This window comes from Schistocerca nitens, chromosome 1 (assembly GCF_023898315.1).
Source record: "Schistocerca nitens isolate TAMUIC-IGC-003100 chromosome 1, iqSchNite1.1, whole genome shotgun sequence".
Classification (NCBI taxonomy): domain Eukaryota; kingdom Metazoa; phylum Arthropoda; class Insecta; order Orthoptera; family Acrididae; genus Schistocerca; species Schistocerca nitens.
The window spans coordinates 194,236,526-194,260,259 of record NC_064614.1 but is presented as its reverse complement, the minus strand read 5'-3'; the positions used below and the strand labels follow the sequence as shown (position 1 = coordinate 194,260,259).

Here is a 23,734-nt window from a genome sequence, read left to right as displayed (position 1 = left end):
CTCATTCTAAGTGTGTCGATGTTTACAAGTGCTGTGACCCGGCAATAATAAGCTTATGAAACCAACTTCCATTTATTTGCCGACAGATAATTTTGTGCAGCTTAGAAGAACTGAATAAACTACCTCAATCTGACTGCCAATGAGAGTCCATAACTTCGTGGACATTACTGACGCTAGAGACGACTCACGCCGAAGTTCGACTGTTTAGAGGAATTGGTTGCGTAGCTGGCCGGAGTGCACGGCGACGGCCTGGGAAAAGAATCTGCTAGGGTCGGCGCATGAAGTTCGGTGGCGCGGCTTGTTCAGCTGTTTACTTCTGTCGGCACCCCATTCGGGTTAAAGGAAGATACCGAAGCAATTCAGAGGCTGGCTGCTAGGTTTGTTACCGGTAGGTTCAGTCAATACGCGAGTATTTCAGAGATGCTTCATGAACTCAAATTGGAATCCTTGAAGGGAAGACGAGGTGGAACATTATTAAGAAAATTTAGAGAACCACCGTTAGAAGCTGACTGCAGAACGATTCTAGTGCCGCCAACATACAGTTCGCGGAGTACCGAAAAGACAAGGTAAGAGGAATCAGAGCTCCGACTACGGCATATAGTTAGTTACTTTACCCCCCACCCTGTCTGAGAGAGGAACAGAAAAGGAAAAAGACTAGTAGTGGTACAACGTACCCTCCACCATGCACAATACCGTGGCTTGCGGAGTATTTATGCAGCTATAGATGTCGACGCAAGACGGCATCGTGAGAGTCGGGTGTCTTCTGTCTAACAGTGTCCTTGCGAATTGCTATTGACTTGCGCTCCCAAGGAATATTAATCTTTGATCCTTTTAAAACTGATTTAATAATGAAGTACTTCGGCCAATACACAACTCTTGCTCGGATTAAGGGGTCAGACTTGAAAACTGATTACATATATACGACTGTCGAGATAAGTCATGCCGGCCAGGGTGGCCGAGCGGTTCTAGGCCGTACAGTCTGGAACCGCGTGACGCTACGGTTGCAGGTTCGAATCCTGCCTCGGGCATGGATGTGTGTGATGTCCTTAGGTTAGTTAAGCTTAAATAGTTCTAAGTTCTAGGGGACTGATGACCTCAGATGGTTCAAATGGTTCAAATGGCTCTGAGCACTATGGGACTCAACTGCTGTGGTCATAAGTCCCCTAGAACTTAGAACTACTTAAACCTAACTAACCTAAGGACAGCACACAACACCCAGCCATCACGAGGCAGAGAAAATCCCTGACCCCGCCGGGAATCGAACCCGGGAACCCGAGCGTGGGAAGCGAGAACGCTACCGCACGACCACGAGATGCGGGCTGACCTCAGATGTTAAGTCCCATAGTGCTTAGAGCTATTTGAACAATGTTTGATAAGTCTTCTCCATATCACTCAGGTTATCTTTAAAATAAATAAACTGAACCGCCCTTCAGAAATTTTTACGTAAGGTATTATCAGTGGCTAATATTTCAAAGTACATCTGGACTTCATGTCTACCTCGTATACAGAGGACTGACGAAGACACTTGAAAATGGCTCTGCCGATTGAAACTAGCTGGTTGGGTTAATAAATTATAGCGCAGAACTGTCTTAACAGGCAAGATGGTTTACTTCCGGTATATGACGATTGTCGGACCGGAAAAAATTAATAAATTAGTATTTTCCTTAACAGATAATACAGAATTTTATGAGGAACCTTAGAATTTGGAGTGTCAGCAAAACGGCAACTGTTACGTCAGTACATCGACAGGAATGATGACAGGAATGACATACCGCTTAAGTTTTTTAACTGAAAAACTTCCACACCGACATTTATACAATCTAAAAATCTATTGATAATGTGCTTTGTTACGATCCCAATCGGGGAAAGAAACAAACTGCATGAAATACTTCAACATGAGCCAGAAAACTGGAGCATTCGTGCTTGTACAGTCAGGGATTGAAACTGAGGATCTTGTCATTGAGTAAGAAAATTCTGTTAGTCCTGTTTCATTTGTCTAATGATTTCCGAGTTTGTTTTTGATTCTGCATTAGAAGCGAATAACGGTGGTTTGTTTAGCGAAATATATACCTTATATTTATTATTTTTCTTTCACCGCCGCGCGGGATTAGCCGAGCGGTCTGGGCGCTGCAGTCATGGACTGGGCGGCTGGTCCATGCGGAGGTTCGAGTCCTCGCTCGGACATGGGTGTTTGTGTTCGTCCTTAGGATAATTTAGGTTATGTAGTGTGTAAGCTAAGGGACTGATGAACTTAGCAGTTAAGCCCCATAAGATTTCACACACATTTGAATATTTCTTTCACCCAAAGGGTAAACATATTGAACCCGGAGACTTCCAAAATATCTGTACGTAAACGCTCGTTTTGGCAGAATAACTCACCGCCATAAAACATGAAACGTCCAAAAGACACTATGTGAGACCATGCTTTGGTTGTTTAGGCAACCCTTGTCTGAAAACGTCACCCGACGTCGAAATTATAGGCGCTGGTGCCAGCGCCTGCCATTAGCCCACACCTTTGGCAGCAACGTCACTATACACCAAAAAATCATTGGAGTTTTAGAGGGTTTCAGGAGAAAAATAAACTGTGGATGGGAATCCTCGTCCGAAACTGTCATCCACCGAGACAAGAGAGCATCGCATTTATGGGAGACAGCGTCTTATTACGTAACAACTGGGTCCATCTTCTCCAATGGCGATCGCGGCAATCAGTCGCGATCACTGAGTAACAAACAACATTTCGAGACGTTCCGCCTAAGGTCCCGTCAGTGTACAGAGTCACGTTTGCAGCCGAACGGGTGGCCTAGTTACAGGCGCCGTCCAATAAATTCGACTCTTCGTATCGTCGTTGGATGACGTTGCTGGACACTGGTTCCTGTCGTCAATTAGTTCCTCAAGACATTCGCTACAGCCGCTTGAAGTTTGTCGCAAGATTTCTGCCACTCCCTGTATATTTTTCTCACTCCATTTGAGGAATATGTGTTACAGAACTTAAAATTTCAGATCGTTTAATCACTCAGATGAAGGATCGCAACTTGGTCAAGCATAAAAAGCAAGTGATTGACTACTTTTACACGCACTGTACAATCTAACACTTCTAGCACTGAATACAGCATACGGAGTGTTCCAGAAGGAAGGGCCAATATTCAAGGATATGACAGGAACGATCTTTCAAAGCAAATAACACTAGTAAACATGGCTCTAAAAGCATGCATTAAGATCTATGACCACTTGTTCAGCAGAAGTTATGTGTTTCACAGTTGTGAAGATAAACAATTGCTCATAGCTCTTGAGGTATGCATTTTAGAGCGCGTTTTTACAGGTCACGTTTTCTTGTTGTGGTCCATACTGCCACATCTCAAAATACGGGGAAAAAAAGTTTTCAGTAGGAGAAATTTGTTTCACGGCATCAAAAAAAAATGCAGATCAGAGCTCTTCAGGTATGCATTTTAGAGCGCCTTTTTACAGTTAAGGTATGGATTTTAGGGCCAATGTTTTTCTAGACTTATTTGCTTCTAATGATCGTCCCGGTCATATCCTTGAATATTGACCATTCCTCCTGGGACACCCTGTATAGCGGTATACAAACTATCAATGTCGCCCTTGTTTTACGAAATTTGTTTGCTGTTCCTGTTAGTTTAAATGAGGATCAACCTAGAATCGTTATGTGACACGTGTTAATCACGTGTTCCTACTGACAGTCACCACAAGATTGCTTTTGTTGCGCAGCCTTCGGAACACGAGGCACATTCACCAGATCAAGACGAGCACGGCCTCGTGTGTGGCTTAGCTGGGTGGACTCCCAGTTGGCTCCAACGCTTCGCCACTGTTAACACATACACTTTGTTGTGGGGGCTGCTCGGTATGGCCGAAATAGCTATCAACTCCTACCTCGGCGCTATCATCAACACCCTCGAGAAATCCTTCGAGCTGACCACCACTACTTCAGGTACGTTTTTGCACTGTTGATCCAAAGTAGAAGGACAGACGAATGTGCTTAACTTTGTAATCATCACTGCTTTTAATGTCTTACGATCTTCCATCTGTTATCTTGCGCTATTGTTACCCTATCTGCGTACCTTCTTCAGTAGTATCCTTAACAATATGTTATGCGTATTTTTCTACCTGTACAGTTTCTACCTAATAATGCCTGTTGCATCGCCAAGTTAACCATTCCTGTCTGCCATAGCAGATGTCCTAAAACTCGTACTTCTCACTGATTGGATTTTAACGTTGAATTTTTTTGCTTATTCTTTCTAGTATGGTACCTCTTCATTTAGCACGTTGTATGTCCACTTGATTTTTGTCGGCTTACTGATAACACCACATTTCAAATATTAGTTTTTTCTTGTCAAGTGTTCCTATACTCTCATTCCACTTCGATACAGTCCTATGGCTTGGATCTACATTTTTTACCTGTGTCCCTTACTTTCACCTTGATACATAATTTTGTTTCATAGATGGGAGAATTCTCTGGCTCCGGTGTTTAACAAATCGCTGTTGACCGTTTTACTACTCTACATCAATGAAAACGAGAGTAATTTCTACGTCCTACTTTTTCGTAACGAGGCAGGCCATTTGTGACTGTATGATGATAAAGAAAGGCCTTAATAAAAGAGTGTAACTTGGTTTAACTTTCCTTAATTACGTATGTGTCTAGTAGAAAGCCTCACAGCCATCGCATCGCCTAATTGCTATTTTGACACTTCATGGTATTTGCTTAAATTTCAGGGAAGATACGACTGCCGGAAAGCAGCAAATATGCTCGACGACTTGTAGTTACGATTTTCTAAGCTTATTTCACACATTTTTATAAGCTACGAGTGCAACAAAAGATTAATGTGTTTCCCTTTTTATACGCATTTCAGTAAACTAGTAACGAGTGTGCTACTTGTAAAATGATTGAAAGTTCTGACAACTTGTAGTGTTACACGAAATAATTCCCAAGTCCGTTAAACAACCTGCGGAAAATATTTTAAGTCCGCGAACTCATACAAGGATTAAAAAAAGCTTGATGACCAGAGTTGGGATTCGTAAAATCTTAATGCACAAGCTTTTTCTCAGTCAGCGAGGACATAAACAAATATAACAACTCCTTAGAAATGTCGCACGAAAACTCAACATTTTTGGGAGTGACAGATGAATCGTACACCAGCAAGATTCCACTAGCTGTCACATATCTTATATCTCCATGACTGTATACAACAGACTGAACGCCAAAAATGTGGTCAGACTTGAGGAATTTGTAAAATCCTCTAATTAATAACTCAAGCACACCAAAAAACAAAAGTCGGACATACGTTGTCTGGACTTTCTTCTTTCTTTCGAGAAATAAGTAAAAAAAATTTCGATCAGGGAGGTTTCATGTCGGAGCAAGATTAGTAACAATGTAGATGCCACCACATAAACCTATTAATTTTATTAATATTCTTCCAAATAATATAAAGAGACAACACAACAATAGGATTTTTGTATTTCTTTATTTATGGTACGTGGAGTTCAAAACACATATACTCCATTTCCGAAGAAGTCCGATCCAAATCTCAAAAATTCTCGAGAAAATCGACTTTGAAGTTCATCAGTCACGTTTAAGTACGGTACGTATTTTCCTACTAGTCCTGGCTCTGTGGTAGAGTGGTCGCTCTCTGTGTGGGCCTGATTTAGATTGTACGTGGAATCAAATTTTAAAAACAATTGTGAAGCGTAGAGTATGTAAAGCGAACGGAACTTGTAGTCGCTAGATCGAGTCTCGTTTCGGTCGGAATTTTTTTCTGCTTTTTTTCCGTTCAGCTCGATTACCTACATCATTTATACATAAAATTCATCAAATGCACTGGTATCAAAATTAAAATAGCAAACAGAATTTTTGCAAAGTTGCGTTTATTTTGGCCAAAAGAGTATAACAGGTGATTGAAAAGTAAAAACAATGACCCGCCAGGTTAACTGAGCGCGCTAACGCGCTGCTTCCAGGACTCGGGTAGGCGCACCGGCCCCGGATCGAATCCGCCTGGCGGATTAACGACGAGGGGCGGTGTGCTGGCCAGCCTGGATGTGGTTTTTAGGCAGTTTACCACATCCCACCAGGTGAATACCGGGTTGGTCCCCACGTCCCGCCTCAGATACACGGCTCGCAGACATCTGAACACTTTCGCACTATTCCATGGATTACACTTGTCGCAGACAGTTGGGGTACACTAATTCCTTCCCGGGGGATACGGGGTGGCGACAGGAAGGGCATCCGGCCACCCCTTCAACTAACATTGCCATATCCGATTAACCATGCCGACCCTGCGTATCCGCGGGAAAAACGGCACAAGCAAAAGAAAAGAATGGAAGAAAGTGAAGTAAAAACAATACAAAGAATACAGAACGTAATCAACTGAAACATCCCTAACGGTAGACGAAAATATTCTTGGTTTTTTTTTTCAACTTAAAGGATTCGCAAACACATTCTGACAGCTCGTCAATGTTCTCACTATGGGGTGTGACCACCTCTGTCACCAATGCAAGGCTGGCAGCAACGGGACAGCTATTAATGATGTCATCTGTCTCATGTTGAGGCAATAATTCACATTTTTCCTGCAGAACTGCTCACAAATCTGTGAGAGTGGTTGTATGATGCTGACGTGATGCAACCCGTCTCCCTAGAGCATCCCAGACATGCTCTATGGCATTCAAATCGGGAGAGCGTGCAGGCCACGCCATTCGTGCAATATCTTCCGTTTCCAAAAAAACATCAATCACCCATGCTCTGTTAGGTTGTTCATTATCGTCCATTAATACGAAGTCAAGGCCCACAGCACCACGCGATAACCACGCATGAGATCCAAGATCTACTCGCGGTACCTGACAGCAGTTAAACGTGCTAATTCACCTGTGTAATTTCATGAAGAGTTGTTCGAGTGGTCAACGTTGTCCCTGCCCACACCGTTAAGGATTTTCCTCGATATCGGCCTCATTCATAATGTTTGCGTCCCTAAATAGTGTTCCACGTGCCCTCAGAATGCAAATTAGTCGAGAATTACTCTTCAGACCAAATCGGGACACATCTGTGAAAAGAACTTTGGGCCACCGTTCGACCATACAGGTGGCATGTTGACGGTTCCACTCTAGACGTTCCATTCTGTGAAGACACGCCAGAGATAAACGGACAATAGGTCTCTAACAATACAGGCCACTCTGCTAAAGCCTTCTGTACACACTTTGCCTCCATACAGCATGTCCAGTGGATGCTGAGAGATCAGATGCCAGTTACAGTTCAGTACTAAGGCGGTACCGTCGTGCCCTTACGGTCCAGTCATTCTGATGTTACATGTGGTCGGACCTGTCCTGGTCTCCGAGATACAGTATCGGTCTCTATACAATGTCGCCTCATCCGAGAAACAACAGATCGATTCACATTAAGCCATGGGGGCAAATCAGTTTGCGACTCTCCTGCTTCCATTCTTCCCATGGCCCTCCACAGAAGAGAGTCTATAGGCGTCTTCTCTGTACCATACTGCACCGTCAGTGACAGTGTACACGGCGTTTGTGGATGTGGGGCTACCCTGGAAGCACTACCCTACTTGATAGGTACCCTGACGTCATCGCTGGCGTGGTTGTCCGTTGATCGTAATGCCCTCTTCCGTGCAGAACGCGATCATAGCGACATCTGCTGACAGTTTGTGTGATTATGTCGTGAATTAATCACAGAACGGGGAAATAGCAGTTTGTTGCTTTAATTTTGGACACTATTGTGTATGCTAATAAAGAGAAATAATTTGTTGTCAGGTTTATGGAGGTATGTGGCATTATACGAGGTGTGGCTAGAAAAAAACCGGACTAGTACTGGTGAAACAATAAAACGAATGCAATAAGGCTGAAAGTCGCGTGGCCTGTCACGTGACTCTCGCTCCGCCTACTGCTCGAGCTTCATCTGCCTCCTGCACTCAGTCTGCCCGTGGCGTCTGTTTTAAGTAGTTGACGTTTTGTCTGTGCGTCGGAAAATGTTGAGTGTACAGAAAGAAGAGCGTGTTAACATCAAATTTTGTTTCCAACTAGGAAAATCTGCAAGTGAAACGTTTGTAATGTTACAACAATGTGCGGCGATGATTGTTTATCGCGAACACAAGTGTTTGAGTGGTTTAAACGATTTAAAGATGGCCGCGAAGACACCAGTGATGACACTCGCACTGGCAGACCATTGTCAGCAAAAACTGATGCAAACATTGAAAAAATCGGTAAACTTGTTCGACACTTTCCTTGTCAACTCCTGTTAACTCAGACACTGCTCTGATAGTTAAACAGCGATCTTGTGAGACGACGCTTCATCCAGTCCCAAAAATGCTCAATGGGGGACAGATCCGGAGATCTTGCTGGCCAGGGTAGTTGACTTACACCTTCTAGAGCACGTTGGGTGGCACGGGATACATGCGGACGTGCATTGTCCTGTTGGAACAGCAAGTTCCCTTGCCGGTCTAGGAATGGTAGAACCATGGGTTCGATGACGGTTTGGATGTACCGTGCACTACTCAGTGTCCCCTCGACGATCACCAGTGGTGTACGGCCAGTGTAGGAGATCGCTCCCCACACCATGATGCCGGGTGTTGGCCCTGTGTGCCTCGGTCGTATGCAGTCCTGATTGTGGCGCTCACCTGCACGGCGCCAAACACGCATACGACCATCATTGGCACCAAGGCAGAAGCGACTCTCATCGCTGAAGACGACACGTCTCCATTCGTCCCTCCATTCACGCCTGTCGCGACACCACTGGAGGCGGGCTGCACGATGTTGGGGCGTGAGCGGAAGACGGCCTAACGGTGTGCGGGACCGTAGCCCAGCTTCATGGAGACGGTTGCGAATGGTCCTCGCCGATACCCCAGGAGCAACAGTGTCCCTAATTTGCTGGGAAGTGGCGGTGCGGTCCCCTACGGCACTGCGTAGGATCCTACGGTCTTGGCGTGCATCCGTGCGTCGCTGCGGTCCGGTCCCAGGTCGACGGGCACGTGCACCTTCCGCCGACCACTGGCGACAACATCGATGTACTGTGGAGACCTCACGCCCCACGTGTTGAGCAATTCGGCGGTACGTCCACCCGGCCTCCCGCATCCCCACTATACGCCCTCGCTCAAAGTCCGTCAACTGCACATACGGTTCACGTCCACGCTGTCGCGGCATGCTACCAGTGTTAAAGACCGCGATGGAGCTCCGTATGCCACGGCAAACTGGCTGACACTGACGGCGGCGGTGCACAAATGCTGCGCAGCTAGCGCCATTCGACGGCCAACACCGCGGTTCCTGGTGTGTCCGTTGTGCCGTGCGTGTGATCATTGCTTGTACAGCCCTCTCGCAGTGTCCGGAGCAAGTATGGTTGGTCTGACACACCGGTGTCAATGTGTTCTTTTTTCCATTTCCAGGAGTGTATAAAAGGGGTAGAAAATCGGATGCACATAATTACCGGCCAATTTCACTGACATCGATTTGTTTACAATCATGGAACATATTTTGTGTTCAGACATAATTACCTTTCTAGACTCTGAGAAGCTCATCTGCAGAAACCAACACGGTTTTAGGAAACAGCGGTCTTGCGAGACACAGCTGGCCCTCTTTGTGCGTGATATACAACAGGCTCTAGATACCGGCTCCCAGGTTGATGCCATATTTCTCGACTTTCGAAAGGCGTTCAACTCAGTTCCGCACTGTCGCTTGCTACAAAAAGTGCGCGCTTACGGCCTATCCGATGTCATATGCGGTTGGATAGAAAGTTTTCTAATTGACAGGGAGCAGTATGTCGTCCTGAACGGGGTAACTTCAACAGAAACAAGAAAAAAATGGTTCTAATGGCTCTGAGCACTATGGGACTCAACTGCTGTGGTCATAAGTCCCCTAGAACTTAGAACTACTTAAACCTAACTAACCTAAGGACATCACACACATCCATGCCCGAGGCAGGATTCGAACCTGCGACCGTAGTGGTCGTGCGGTTCCAGACTGTAGCGCCTTTAAGTGCTCGGCCACTCCGGCCGGCCAGAAACAAGAGTAACTTTAGGCGTGCCCTAGAGCAGCGTAATAGGTCCTCTGCTTTTTACGATTTACATAAACGATCTGGTTGATGGTATTGACAGCGGCCTTAAACAGTTTGCCGATGAGGCTGTGGTCTACAGGAAAGTAGTATCACACGAAAGTTGTGAACAAATCAATGAGGATTTGTAGAAAATAAATGCGTGGTGTAATGACTGGCAGTTATCTCTCAATATTAGTAAGTGTAACCTACTGCGTATAACAAGGCGAAAATTCCCATTAATGTATGAGTACAAAATAAATGATCAGTCTTTGGAGCGGTAACATCTGTCAAGTATCTGGGTGTGACTATTCGAAATGATCTCAAATTGCCGGCCGCGGTGGTCTAGCGGTTCTGGCGCTGCAGTCCGGAACCGCGGGACTGCTACGGTCGCAGGTTCGAATCCTGCCTCGGGCATGGGTGTGTGTGATGTCCTTAGGTTAGTTAGGTTTAAGTAGTTCTAAGTTCTAGGGGAATTATGACCTAAGATGTTGAGTCCTATAGTGCTCAGAGCCATTTGAACCATTTGATCTCAAATTGAATGATCAGATTACACAAGTAACGGGTAAGGCGAATTCTAGATTGCGGTTTATTGGTAGAATTCTGAAGCGATGCAGTCCTTCAACAAAGAAAATACCTTACAATACGTTATTTCGTCCAGTCTGAGAGTATTTTTCATCTGTATGGGACCCTTACCAGTTGGGTCTGATTCAAGAGATTGAGAAAGTCCAAAGAAGAGCGGCAAGATTTGTGACTGCTACATTTAGCCATCGCGAGAGCGTTGCAAATCTCATAGAAAGTTGGAAGTGTGACACACTTGCAGATAGACGACGCGCTAAACGGAAGGGACTGCTCACTAAATTCCGAAATTCAGAGCATATATTATTACCACCAGCTTTCAAATAGCGTAATGATCATTATTCAAAGGTAAGGGAATTAAGAGCTCGTACTGAGGCGTTCAGACAGTCGTTTTTCCCTCGCGCGATCCGCAAGTGAAGCAGGGGGGGGGGGGGGGATATGACTTTAGAGCGAATTGTGCCCTCCGCCACACAACGCTTGGTGGCTAGCGGAGTATATGTGTAGATGTAGATGTAGATTGTGTTAGGGCGTCACCAGCCCGCAACGCCACCAGCGGCATCAGGCGTCGCGATGGGTAGTGGTCATAATGTTTACACACATTTACAGGCGCTGGCACCTATAACTTTGACGCTTTGTAACATCGTTGGATGACGTTTCCAGACATGGATTCTCAGATTTTATTTCTTGAGCCATCAGTCTTCTGACTGGTTTGATGGCCCGCCACGAATTCCTCTCCTGTCCCAAACTCTTCATCTCAGAGTAGCACTTGCAACCTAAGTCCTCAGTTATTTGCTGGATGTATTCCAATCTCTATCTTCCTCTATACCTTTTGCCCTCTACAGCTCTGTCTAGTAGCACGGAAGTCATTCCCTGATGTCTTAATAGATGTCCTGTCATCCCACCCCTTTTCAGTGTTTTCCACACATTCCTTTCCTCTCCGATTCTGCGCAGAACTTCCTCGTTCCTCACCTTATCAGTCCATCTAATTTTCAACGTTCGTCCGTAGCACCACATCTGAAATGCTCCAATTCGCTTCTGTTCCGATTTTCCCACACTCCATGTTTCACTACCATAAAATGTTGTGCTCCAAACGTACATTCTCAGAAATTTCGTCCTCAAATTAAGGCCTGTGTTTGATTCTAGAAGACTTCTCTTGGCCAGGAATGCCCATCTACTCTGTGCAAGTCTGCTTTCTACGTCCTCATTGCTCCTTCCATCATTAGTTATTTTGCTGCCTAGGTAGTAGAATTCCTTAAACTCATCTACTTCGTGACCATCATTCCTCATGTTAAGTGTCTCGCTGTTCTCATTTCTACTACTTCTCTTACTTTCGTCTTCCTTCGATTTACTCTCAGTCCACATTCTGCACTCATTAGACTGTTCATACCATTCAGCATATTACGTAATTCGTTTTCACTTTCACTCCTCCCTACAAATTTTAGAAGTTTGTAACGGGAATTTTCGAATACCCTGAATACATCGTAGATATTTGAGACTTTAAAACGTCTCGGAAATCATGTAGTTTCATTTCGTTGAAGCACCTGTGCCAGTGTTTTAGACATTTGATTCGAAGATGAGGTGCTATTCCAATAAATTGGTAGAAAATCGGCTGATAAGTGAAACTGATGTTAAATTTCCTCATAAACAGTATTACTATGTATTCTCAGAAATGGTGTCTAGTGGTTATAAACCAACCACAGTTTTACTTATACAGTGATGTCAGTATGAAAAGTTAATCAATATCACGTATATTTTTAAGTAGTTTTAAGCTGGTGCATGTCTGTCCTACAATGTGTAGGGGCTTGTTATAGAATTTCCTATTAAATAACTGTTAACCGTCATCCTTCGCTTGCAGCGAAAATAACCAACAAGGTCAAACTCTATTTCATAACTCCGTGTAACTTGTAACTTGGTAACTTTACCCTAAACTAATTCTGTTTCGCATATTATATGCCACAAATTTTTTAATGTATGTAATATACATCGTTACGTCGCGGAATGCTTTCGGTTTTTATCTAATGGCGTAGGTGGCCATCCATGACAATTCACTGCATGCTGTTTCCTTTATATAGAATGTAATGTAAACTTGGCGTTTATTACTTTGATGTTGCCTTCCTCCGGTTCGTTACAATGTTAAACAAAATTGTGACCCTGTTAAATTAGCCGTAATTGACGTCATGTAGCGTAAACTGCTATGTGTTGGTACCTCTCAGCACTAGCTTCCGTTATATGTCAAATCCTGTCGTTATTTATTCCGTCGCAGAGTAGAGATATTCGTTACTATATGATGACTTTGGACTGTATCCGTCAATATGGGAAAATTTTGAGAGAGATATTATTCTACAACATATTGTATAACATATATGTGACACAGTTGTGTAAGCATCATATGCCCGGTTTCATAAGGTACGTACTCGTAATTTTTGTCATTGAACTGTGGTGTATGCCCTAATACATTTTTATCTGAATGTAAGCCTGTAACCTCGACATACTGGCGACATACTGGCGAAACTAGTGGTCCAGTAATTGTGTTAACAAAGCGATCTTGGCAAAACAAGAAAGAAACCACAGTACAAGCTCCTAGAAATTGCCGCACAAGTGTCTTGTCTGTGATTTACTTCACGGATCTACAAATTTTCACAGAAACTTTCCAAAAAATTTAAGGAGGTAGCGGCCTTTGAACGCATGAAAAATAAATGATTTTCGTAATTTTTTCAATTAAAATAAAAAGTAATGCGAAGTATGATAGTATAGTTTTATTCCTTACACTTTTGTCTTTACGAAATCATTTTGGTGTCCACATCGGACGCTTCCTGTAACCGCTGCTCCAGGTGGAAAGAGTCCTTGCAGCCTCAATATCGCTCATCGGTGGGACTTCCCGAAACTATCGTATTGAACCGGTAACAAAATAATTTTGTATAAGTCATTTCCAATATAATTTCTTTCAATATATCTAGAATAATTTAAAAATATGAAGGTCTTAGAAGATCAAATCTTCTGTGTTATTAGGCCGCATCATGTTTCTTCTAAAATATCGTCGTTTCGACCCCTCTGCTGGGATCTTCCCCAGGATCTACTGGTGTCCACTACTGCTAGAACACTGTCAGAGACGAGTGTCGCGTCCTATTATAAAGACGGAGTTTTCACGCGTTCGTGCTGGAGAAGTGATAGTATTGATTAAAATTCATATGGCTACCATTGGTGGGCCATAGTCATAGGCTATTGTAACACATAAAAAATATCTTTTATCATTTGAATGCACACTGCATCCATCACTGTCAAAACCATAATAAACGAAGTTTACAGCATGAAAACTTGACATGTGAGTTATAGTCATGGTCTATTAAGTAAATAAAAAATTATTTTATTAAAATTTCTCCCTCTACATATATAAACTGAAGTCATCTGCTCGTTACTTTTTCAATATCCAGTATAGCCAAAGGAGCTACTGTAGATATTTTGATGCAGTCTTCGTATTCCCGGGATCAACATCTTGCCAGGACAGATATCGATAACAGGAAAAAATCGTTGAGATTCTCGAATTCCAGGATGGATGATATATGTGTATATACACATCAAAAAAAGGTTTGCATCACCCCGGTTCCCATAATTCCTCAAGAGAGACGTTGACGACATAGTATCACGGACACAGTCCCTTAGACATTTCAGAGATGTTACTAAACCCGCCCAAAGATGTAAACAACCATGCATGAGCAGCGTCTATTAGACGGAGAGGGTCCGACAGCCGATCAGTTCCAGTCATTCCACCAGGAAAGAGGTTGACGGCTTGTGTTGTTTGTAGTTCAACCGTGCCTAGACGGTCAATACCGCGGTTCGATCGCGTCCGCATTGTTACTTTGTGCCAGGAAGGGCTCTCAACAAGGGAACTGTCCAGGCGTCTAAGAGTGAACCAAAGCGATGTTGTTCGGACTTGGAGGAGATACAGAGAGACAGTAGGTGGATGACCGCTACCTACAGATTATGGCTCGGAGGAACACTGACAGCAACGCCACCATGTTGAATAACGCTTTTCGCGCAGTCACAGGACATCGTGTTACGACTCAAACTGTGCGCAGTAGGCAGCACGATGCGCAACTTCACTCCTGACGTCCATGGCGAGATCCATCTTTGCAACCACGACACCATTCAGCGCGGTACAGATGGGCCCAACAACATGCCGAATGACCACTCAGAATTGCATCACGTTCTCTTCACCGATGAGTATCGTATATGCCTTCAACCAGACAATCGTCGAAGACATGTTTGGAGGCAACCCGGTGAGGCTGAACGCCTTAGACACACTGTCCAGCGAGTGCAGCAAGGTGGAGGTTCCCTGCTGTTTTGGGGTGGCATTATGTGGGGCCGACGTACGCCGCTGGTGGTCATGGAAGGCGCTGTAACACCTCTACGAAAGGCGAATGCCATCCTCCGACCGATAGTGCAACCATATCGGCAGCGTATTGGGAAGGCATTTATCTTCAGGTCGACAATTTGCGACCCCATTGTCCACATCTTGTGATTGACTTCGTGATAACGACTTCGCTCGGCTAGAGTGACCAGCATGTTCTCTAGACTTGAAACCTGTCGAACATGCCTGGGATAGATTGAAAAGGGCTGTTTATGGAAGACGTGACGCGCCAACCACTCTGAGGGATCTACGCCGAATCGCCGTTGAGAAGTGGGACAATCTTGATCAACAGTGCCCTGTTGAACTTGTGGATAGTATGCCACGACGAATACAGCCATACATCAATGCACGAGGACGTGCTACTGGGTATTAGAGGTACCGGTGTGTACAGCAATCTGGACCACTACTTCTGAAGGTCTCGCTGTGTGGTGATGCAACATGCAATGTGTCGTTTTCTTGAGCAATAAGAAGGGCGGAAATGATGTTTATGTTGATCTCCATACCAATTTTCTGTACAGGTTCCGGAACTCTCGGAACCAAGGTGATGCAAAATATGTTAGAAAAAGTGCAAAACATTTTTGGATGTGTATTATTGAACCCTCAGTGCGCGAGTCATAATCGGACGCGTATTGTTCTGAGTACACGGAATTACCTCTTCATAACAATGTTCTAAATTCATGACTCTTTTTGCATGAAGTTTTGATCCAAGAAAAGATTTACAACGGCACCTTACCATACCTTGAAAGCATTTTCAACAGTACTTAGTTCTTACTTTAAGCAACGGAGAGAATTATGGGAATAATGTTTATTTGAGTGAAATGTATGCAGTTACTTCTAGTATCTTGCCCGCCAGGTCAGCCGAGCGCGTTAAATCACTACTTTCGAGTAACAGGGAGGTGAACCTATACCGGTTCGAATCCATCTCGCGGATTAACGACGAGACTGATTAGCCGGCCAACCCGCATGTGTTATTTGGGCCCTTTTTCCACATCCAACTAGGTGAATAGCGGGCTGGAAACCACGTCTCGTCTCAGATATATGTTCCGGAGAGATCTAGAAAATGTTCTCACACTTGAAAATATACAGAGATGACGAAAGTCATGGGATAGCGATACGCAAAGAAACAAATGACGGTAGTATCGCGTACGCAAGGTATAAAGAGACAGTGCATTGGCGGAGCTGCCATTTCTTCTCAGGTGATTCATGTGGAAATGTTTCCGACGCCATGACCGCCCGACGAGAATTAACAGATTCTGAACGCCCAATGATAGTTGGTTCTAGACGCATGGGACCTTCCATTTCGGAAATCGTTAAGGAATTCAACATTCCGAGATCCACATTGTCAAGAGTGCGCCGAGAACACCAAATTTCAGTCTTTACCTGTCACTATGGGCAACCCAATGGCCGACAGCCTTCACTTAACGATCGAGAGCAGGGGCGTTTGCATAGAGTTACCAGTGCTAACAGAGAAGCAACACTGCTTGGAAAATCGCAGAAATTAATGTGGGACGGACGAAAGTATCAGTTACGACAGTGAGGCGAAATTTGGCATTGATGGGTGAAACCTGGTAGCGAAGGGAAAGCAGGTTACGATTGTGGACGGGGCCGTAACCAATTACTATTGGTTGCCTTTTGTAGGTACACGCATTTATTTTTAAAACAGTAATTCCGGACTCAACAATAAATAAAAATACCACACGTTATTAATGAAGGAATAAACAACTTTGTAAATAATAGTGTTTCCAGTGCGTTACAATTTAGCAAATCACCATAAAATACAGATACAGACAATATTTAAAAAAACAAGCCACCGTAATCACGGCTGAAGGCCTTACACGCCAAGAATGGCAATAAGTTAAAGATGTTTAAGATATCGCTGCAATTACAACTTACAGGTACTGAAATATAAAAAAGTAAGTGGCCAAAAACACTGCAGAAGGTATCAGACGCCAGGAATGGCAGTAAGTAATGTTTTTAAGCTTACTGCTAAAACACAAATATCGAGTTATTTTTTAAAGCAAATATCCACAATCACGGCTGAAGGTCTTACACGCCAGGAACGGCAATTATATAAAAAAAATTTAGAAACCTGCTGTAAAACAGCAAATACAAGCAAAGGTTAATTAAAAGAAACAAGTAACCGACCACCAAACAGGCGAAATAAGATGATGGTAACCTTGTAACACAACCCTTACACTGCTAGATTTATTCCAGAAGGTGACCGGAACTATTAACAAGACATACATAACCTTTAATGTAGGCATTACAAAGTATGGTAATAAATCTTCAATAAAATTCTTCAGGGTATCAGACCAAATCGTCATAATTTAAAATGCGCCAACGTTTCGGCCAGCGTTGCAGCTAGCCTTCATCAGGGCCTTACGTTAACTGCTAAATGAACACACTTGGTTCCTTAAATAGCTGCACGAGAAAACCGTGTCGTTACTTGATTGGCTGTAAAAGGAGGAGGAGTAGGGGTGAAAGGTATGCTTTATTGGTGTTTCCTTTATTATCTGTCATTAGCTGAAATAGCTGTTTTCTATTGGTCTTTATATTAATCCACCCCATTGGAGGAGACGGACGAATAGCGAACAGGTGATGGCTGTGACGTCACACTGTTTCCATGCTGTCCAGAAGCTGGCTGCGGCGTGCCATTGCTTTGTGTGCTCGCGACCACTACTGCGGCTCTCCGCGTGTCTGCATGGGCCGCCACGGCTCTGCCGCCGCTCCGTAGCCCTGCTATTGCAGGCAGCCAAGACCTCGGAAGCTTGTACCCGTCCTCTCTATTCATGTTGGCGGGTCTTTTGGCTATTTCTATCGCCTATCTGATCTTTCTTTTGAAAGTGAGAGGCTGTTTCGCCAAATTATGACGATGCGGTCTGATACCCTGAAGAATTTTATTGAAGAAGACAACGGCCGCGGAAGCCTACACTTACATATGGTAATAAATAATACAATAATAAAACACAAGGACCAGTAACAGAAGGTGCTCTAAGAATCGACCTCTGTGAAGGTCCGGTAACAAACACTTTCGCGAGTGATGAGTTAGGCAGCCAAGAGTTGCATCCACTTCACACGATGGTAACCCAGACTTGTGGCCGTCTAAAGAATGACTAATGATAATCTTGCTGAAGCTACATGACGTCCAATAAACCAAATGCAAGAATGGAACAACACACCAGAGACGGAACCGGCGGACTGCACTAAGCCCCCAGAATACTGAGCTTAGAGCGCGCCGAACGAGAAAGGAATCACTACCACCAGAGTAGAAGAATCACAAACGGCCTACAATCAAGAAAGCTGCCAAAACTACACACCTTACCGGACAGCAGCGGCAAAGTGAGGAAACGTACACTGCCGTAACATACACTCACCCCCATGGAAGGTAACTGGGGCGTTAGGGGCCACCAGGCAGGAAAAACACCGTTGGTTGAACTTAACAAATTGCAACAAGCTGAACGCAGTAAATAGTAATAAGAATTTGAGGAAAGGTAATCAAATCCTCTTTCCTAAAGCCCTCCACTCGCTGCTCTTCGCCTCGACGATACTACGAACAGTTTATACTACGTCCGACGTGTCTGAATCTGGTAGAGGATAGAAACCACAGATTATTAATCCAGTTCCATCGACTCTTTTTACTCTTATCCGTTTTAGTTCACGGTCGGATCCATTTCGGATCTCGCTAGACCTAACACTTCTGCTTGTAGCTATAACCTCTCCCTACCGACTTTACTTTTGCTATAATATGCTGACAGATCCATTCTGTACATTTCAAACATCATCCAAGTTAGTATAAAAAAATATTTTTCCTCGACAGTATTTTCGTTTTTGGTGGTGTGTGGTCTACAAATCTAAGCAACCTTACGACACTTATTGCACAATTCTTGCGTTACACGTTTTTAGGTTATTTTGCTTGACGTACATAAAGTGGCGTAGATCAGTTCACACGACTCTTTTTTCATCCATTCACCCTTTGCGTCAGTACCTGTCATCTTCCCTTCTCTCTGTTCTTCGCTTATAGCCCCCCTCTCTCTATTACTTCCTATTTGGTTCTACCAACCTTCCTCGCTGCTTTAGCCTCTCCTCTTTCGTTGCTTGTGAGCATGTTTGCGCGCGCGCGCACGCGTATGTGTGTGTGTGTGTGTGTGTGTGTGTGAGAGAGAGAGAGAGAGAGAGAGATAGAGAGAGAGAGAGAGAGAGAGAGTGTACGTGTGTGTATGTGTGTGTCTTTGAGTTTCTAATCGCCCCTGTTTCTGCATTCCTGTTTCTCATAATCTGGTTTCTGGCAGAGTGTGTAGATTCCAGTTGCGCTGCCGGTTGCAGGTGTGATCCTGGCGGCTTTCGAGGTGTCCATGTTGGTGTGCACGGTAGTGCTGAACTACCTGGGCAGCCGCGGGCACAAGCCGCGCTGGGTAGCCGCGGGTGCGGCGGTGCTCGGCGTCGCCTGCTTCTCGAGACTTGTCCTCTACCTGGCCCTGGGGCCAGGCCGACGAGCACTCGCCCTCACCAGGGAGCACGGAGTGCTGGAGGACCACCTGTCTACCAACAGCACTGGTGAACTCATCCACGTCTCTCTCACATCACGAAAGTCCATATAGTGCTGTACTAAATTTGACGTTACGCTTTGATATGCACTACACTGTATATGTACTCGCGAAATCTTTAGTTTCAGCTGACTTAAGAATATTTCGAATTCTTCAACCTACTTTCATGGGCTCAGCACACACTTTGGCATAACGGCGTTATTACCTCACAGCAGCGGTGAAACATTTCATTCCAGCCGATGAGATTGGGGTCTTTACGTTGGCCGTTATGGTCACAAGTGCCAACCATTCGGTAGCTGTGAGTTTTTATAGACTCTTCCGCTAAGATAATGTCACATGGTTGGATGTGTCCCAAGTGACCGGAAGTGGGTGTGATGACTTCAAAATACCTCCCAGACTCCCTGATTTCTCGTATCTTCACTCATTTTCACATCTCCAAGACAACTTGAGTCATCGTGTTTACTACAGTAGTGATCTACCACATACTTTTCAATAACTACATGGAAATGACAAACAGCATCCTTGAAGATCAATATGCACTCGACGGCGACAATTTCAGCTGATACAGGCGCTTTTCACGTTGAAAAGCATGTTGTTGGCACCGTCACTGTAGAATGTTTAACTTTGTTGACGGACACACTACCTCACTTCTGCTTGCAACTCTTCATTACTATCAAAGTAAAGTTCGCGAAGGCATTCTGTAAGTTTTGGAAACAGATGAAATTCGAATGAGGCCAAATGGGACTGGATGTGGCATGATCGAAGGACATCTTTAGGTGAGCGCTAATTTGGCTCGACATAGTACGGTCGACTGTGGCGACTTTGTCACGTGGGATTACTTCGCCAGTTTTTTTTAAAACGGTTGTATTTAGTGTTCTGCCAAGCTCCTAAACTAAAGAGCAGAGATGTCACTTTTTGGTCCGCACGCAGAAGATATTTAGCAATGACTATTTTCAGACTTCTTCACATTGTCTCAAGTTTATAGTCCTTTATTCAGTTTTTGATAACAATTATTTCAGATACTCTGCCAAGTTCCTGACCTATCCATTAGAGACGTCACTGCATCACACGCGGAAAACAATGAATAATAGCTATTTTCAGCTTTGTTAGCACTGTTTGCCTGTTTCTATTTTCGTCGTGGTGGAGATCATTTTCGATAGTTTACAAAACCGTCTTGTCTTACTGTTTCATTCATATCTGGATAAAAACTTCTTTTTTGCTTATCAGACTCTTTTAGGTCACTTTTAGGTATAAATATTATGTTGCATTTAGGCTTAATAATATCACTTGGGAGTTAAGAAAGAATTTTTGCAGCCAAGTTCGCGTGCTGAAATATTTTTATTTCCTCAATGACAGAGTCTACCTGTCTGTCATCCTCGGATCTTCTGGAAATAATATTACTGTGCATGACCCACACAGCCATAACGAGAGCACACGCCATGTATGAAACAAAGTTCGCACTTTCATTGGCATTGTTGCTCTAGGAAGCTTGGTGGAAATGAGACAATTTTACCAACGCTGAATTCTGTAATTTTCTCAGCTTTTGTCGTAGTTGTTCTCAGATCTTACGCTTTTTGTTTTGTGTTACGTATTGTTAAAAGCTGAGAGTCATAGCACCAAACTGGTAGGCCGCAGGTATCGAAATTATGACGATGTCACTCTGCAGCTCGATGTTTTTCCAGGGCTGGAAGGAAATCAGGAATGGGGAAGTAACTGAAAGGTATAATATTCCTCTTAGTACCACTGAAAATAAAGTACCTCTATTCGAAGACGCAGGACGCTCGACTGCACTGAAGAAGAGAATCTGAAATAAATCCACTGGTTCTGTGCAGACTATGAATTCGAGGTTTCACATCTTCGAACAACTGACAGAGGGAATAGCTTTCACTTCCCAGACATGTCTGGTAATGATTTTCGTAATGTACATGGCGTTATGTATACAACTGACCCTCCTTGCGACGAATTTTTGGGAAAATTTGCCTGTTCTGATGAAATTTTTGCATTTTTCATTGAAGTCCGAAATGCTGAATTTGAAGTTGCGAACTTAAATGTATTGAATATTTGTCTCTACATGTCTTTCCAGTTGAGGGTTCTGTTGGATTAAATAATTTCAAGTGAAGAAAGCCGCAACAGCTGCAAGAAAATGATTTATTAACCAGGACAGGTTTGACGACATTATAGTCATGGCTTCAGGTAACAGACTGTTGAACTTTCAATACAGAATGTCCTTCAAATCTCAGTGAGAATAAAGAGATGATAGGGGACTTGTACTGTTTACCCTTAACGTAGGGTGACCATTTCATTTTCATTGAAAAAGGGGACATTTAAAATAAATTAGAGAAAAACCTGGGACAATGAAGTAATAAAACGGGACATAAATATTGTATTGACTAAATTTAATACACGTACAAGTTCACCTTTACAACGTGCACTCACATGATCCCAAATCACTTTTTACAATTATTCTGCCACACTATCACCGTACTTTTCACTTTTATGTACTTTATCAAGAAGTGCATTTTCGTTTGAAATTGTATCATAAAAGTCAGTATACGATACACCATTAAAATGTGTTTTGACAATGAGCAAGGCCCTCACTGTTTCAACTTTCATTCTTTTTTTTTCATCTGACCACAAAGAGTTCACAAACGAAAACACACGTTCCACAGCAGAATCTGACCCAGGAATTGCCAGACAAAACTCCACCAAATAAATCATGTTTTTCATGTTAATGTTTTTACTTTTGAAGTAAGCAAATATTTTACACCACGTTGCACTAACACTTTCTTTGTCTCCTTCTTCACTTTTTATGAAGATCTGTGCACATGAAAATTCATCGAACAGTTCGTCTTCATCAATAGGAAAATTTGGTACAATACTTTTAACAAAAACACAACAGTCCTGAATATTCTTCCACTGTAGCTGCTCCTTTTCAGTATTCACCCAGTCAAATGCTTTAAAAGGTGTGAGAAATGGTAAACACCATACTTTAATATACTCAATGCAAGAGTCATAGAAGATGTCAGCATAAATATGAAATTGTTCTACAGTAATTTCACCGTCCTCTTACAGATTTCTTAGAGTCTCATGTACAAAGGATGTGAGAAATCTTTCAGATTTTCTACATTGTAATTTGCCCAATAATTTCTTTATTTCTTGATAAACTTCCACTATTGTGATTTCTTGTTTCTCAATACATTTAATTGTTGTGGAAAAAGGTTTTAACTGGCTAACAAGAAAATGTAGAATAACAATAGACACAGGGTTATCAAAGAATTGTTTAAGGATAACAGGACACTTATCAAGGGAAATGAAATATGATTTCAAAGCAGGAAATATCTCTGCTATTCTTTCCAATGCTGGTAGCAGAGATAGCCACCTTGTCTTGCTGTGCCCAAGTACAGTTTTGTATTCAGTTTCAGTAAACTTAGAGAATGACTTCATAGATTCAACCCTTACTGCATATATGTGGAAATTCTGGTAGATTTTGTTTACAATTAATTGACAGTCGATGAGTAGGCAATCTGAGCCAGTTTGTAAAGAATTGTGCACCACATGTGCTGGACAGCCAACACCAACTACATTATTCACTGTGTTCTGTTGAAGTTTATAAAACAAATTGTTTTTTCCTTTCCTCTGCTAATCACCAAAATTGGTGTTAGTGTTGTCTGCAGAAACTGTAATCACCTTTCCCTCAAGATCATATTCCTTTAAAACCTCCAGCACATACACTCCTGGAAATGGAAAAAAGAACACATTGACACCGGTGTGTCAGACCCACCATACTTGCTCCGGACACTGCGAGAGGGCTGTACAAGCAATGATCACACGCACGGCACAGCGGACACACCAGGAACCGCGTTGTTGGCCGTCGAATGGCGCTAGCTGCGCAGCATTTGTGCACCGCCGCCGTCAGTGTCAGCCAGTTTGCCGTGGCATACGGAGCTCCATCGCAGTCTTTAACACTGGTAGCATGCCGCGACAGCGTGGACGTGAACCGTATGTGCAGTTGACGGACTTTGAGCGATGGCGTATAGTGGGCATGCGGGAGGCCGGGTGGACGTACCGCCGAATTGCTCAACACGTGGGGCGTGAGGTCTCCACAGTACATCGATGTTGTCGCCAGTGGTCGGCGGAAGGTGCACGTGCCCGTCGACCTGGGACCGG

At 43.7% G+C, this 23,734-nt stretch overlaps 1 protein-coding gene across 2 annotated transcripts in view; it reads left to right on the top strand.

Moving 5' to 3' along the window:
- The window catches only part of LOC126235009 (solute carrier organic anion transporter family member 74D-like), a 123,420-nt gene that overhangs the window by 5,249 nt on the left and 94,437 nt on the right, over positions 1 to 23,734 (top strand). For both annotated transcript variants that reach the window (XM_049943755.1, XM_049943748.1), the window contains exons 3-4: positions 3,727 to 3,946; positions 19,347 to 19,577. In XM_049943755.1, the coding sequence (XP_049799712.1) occupies positions 3,727 to 3,946; positions 19,347 to 19,577 (451 nt within the window). The remainder of the gene's footprint in view (positions 1 to 3,726; positions 3,947 to 19,346; positions 19,578 to 23,734) is intronic.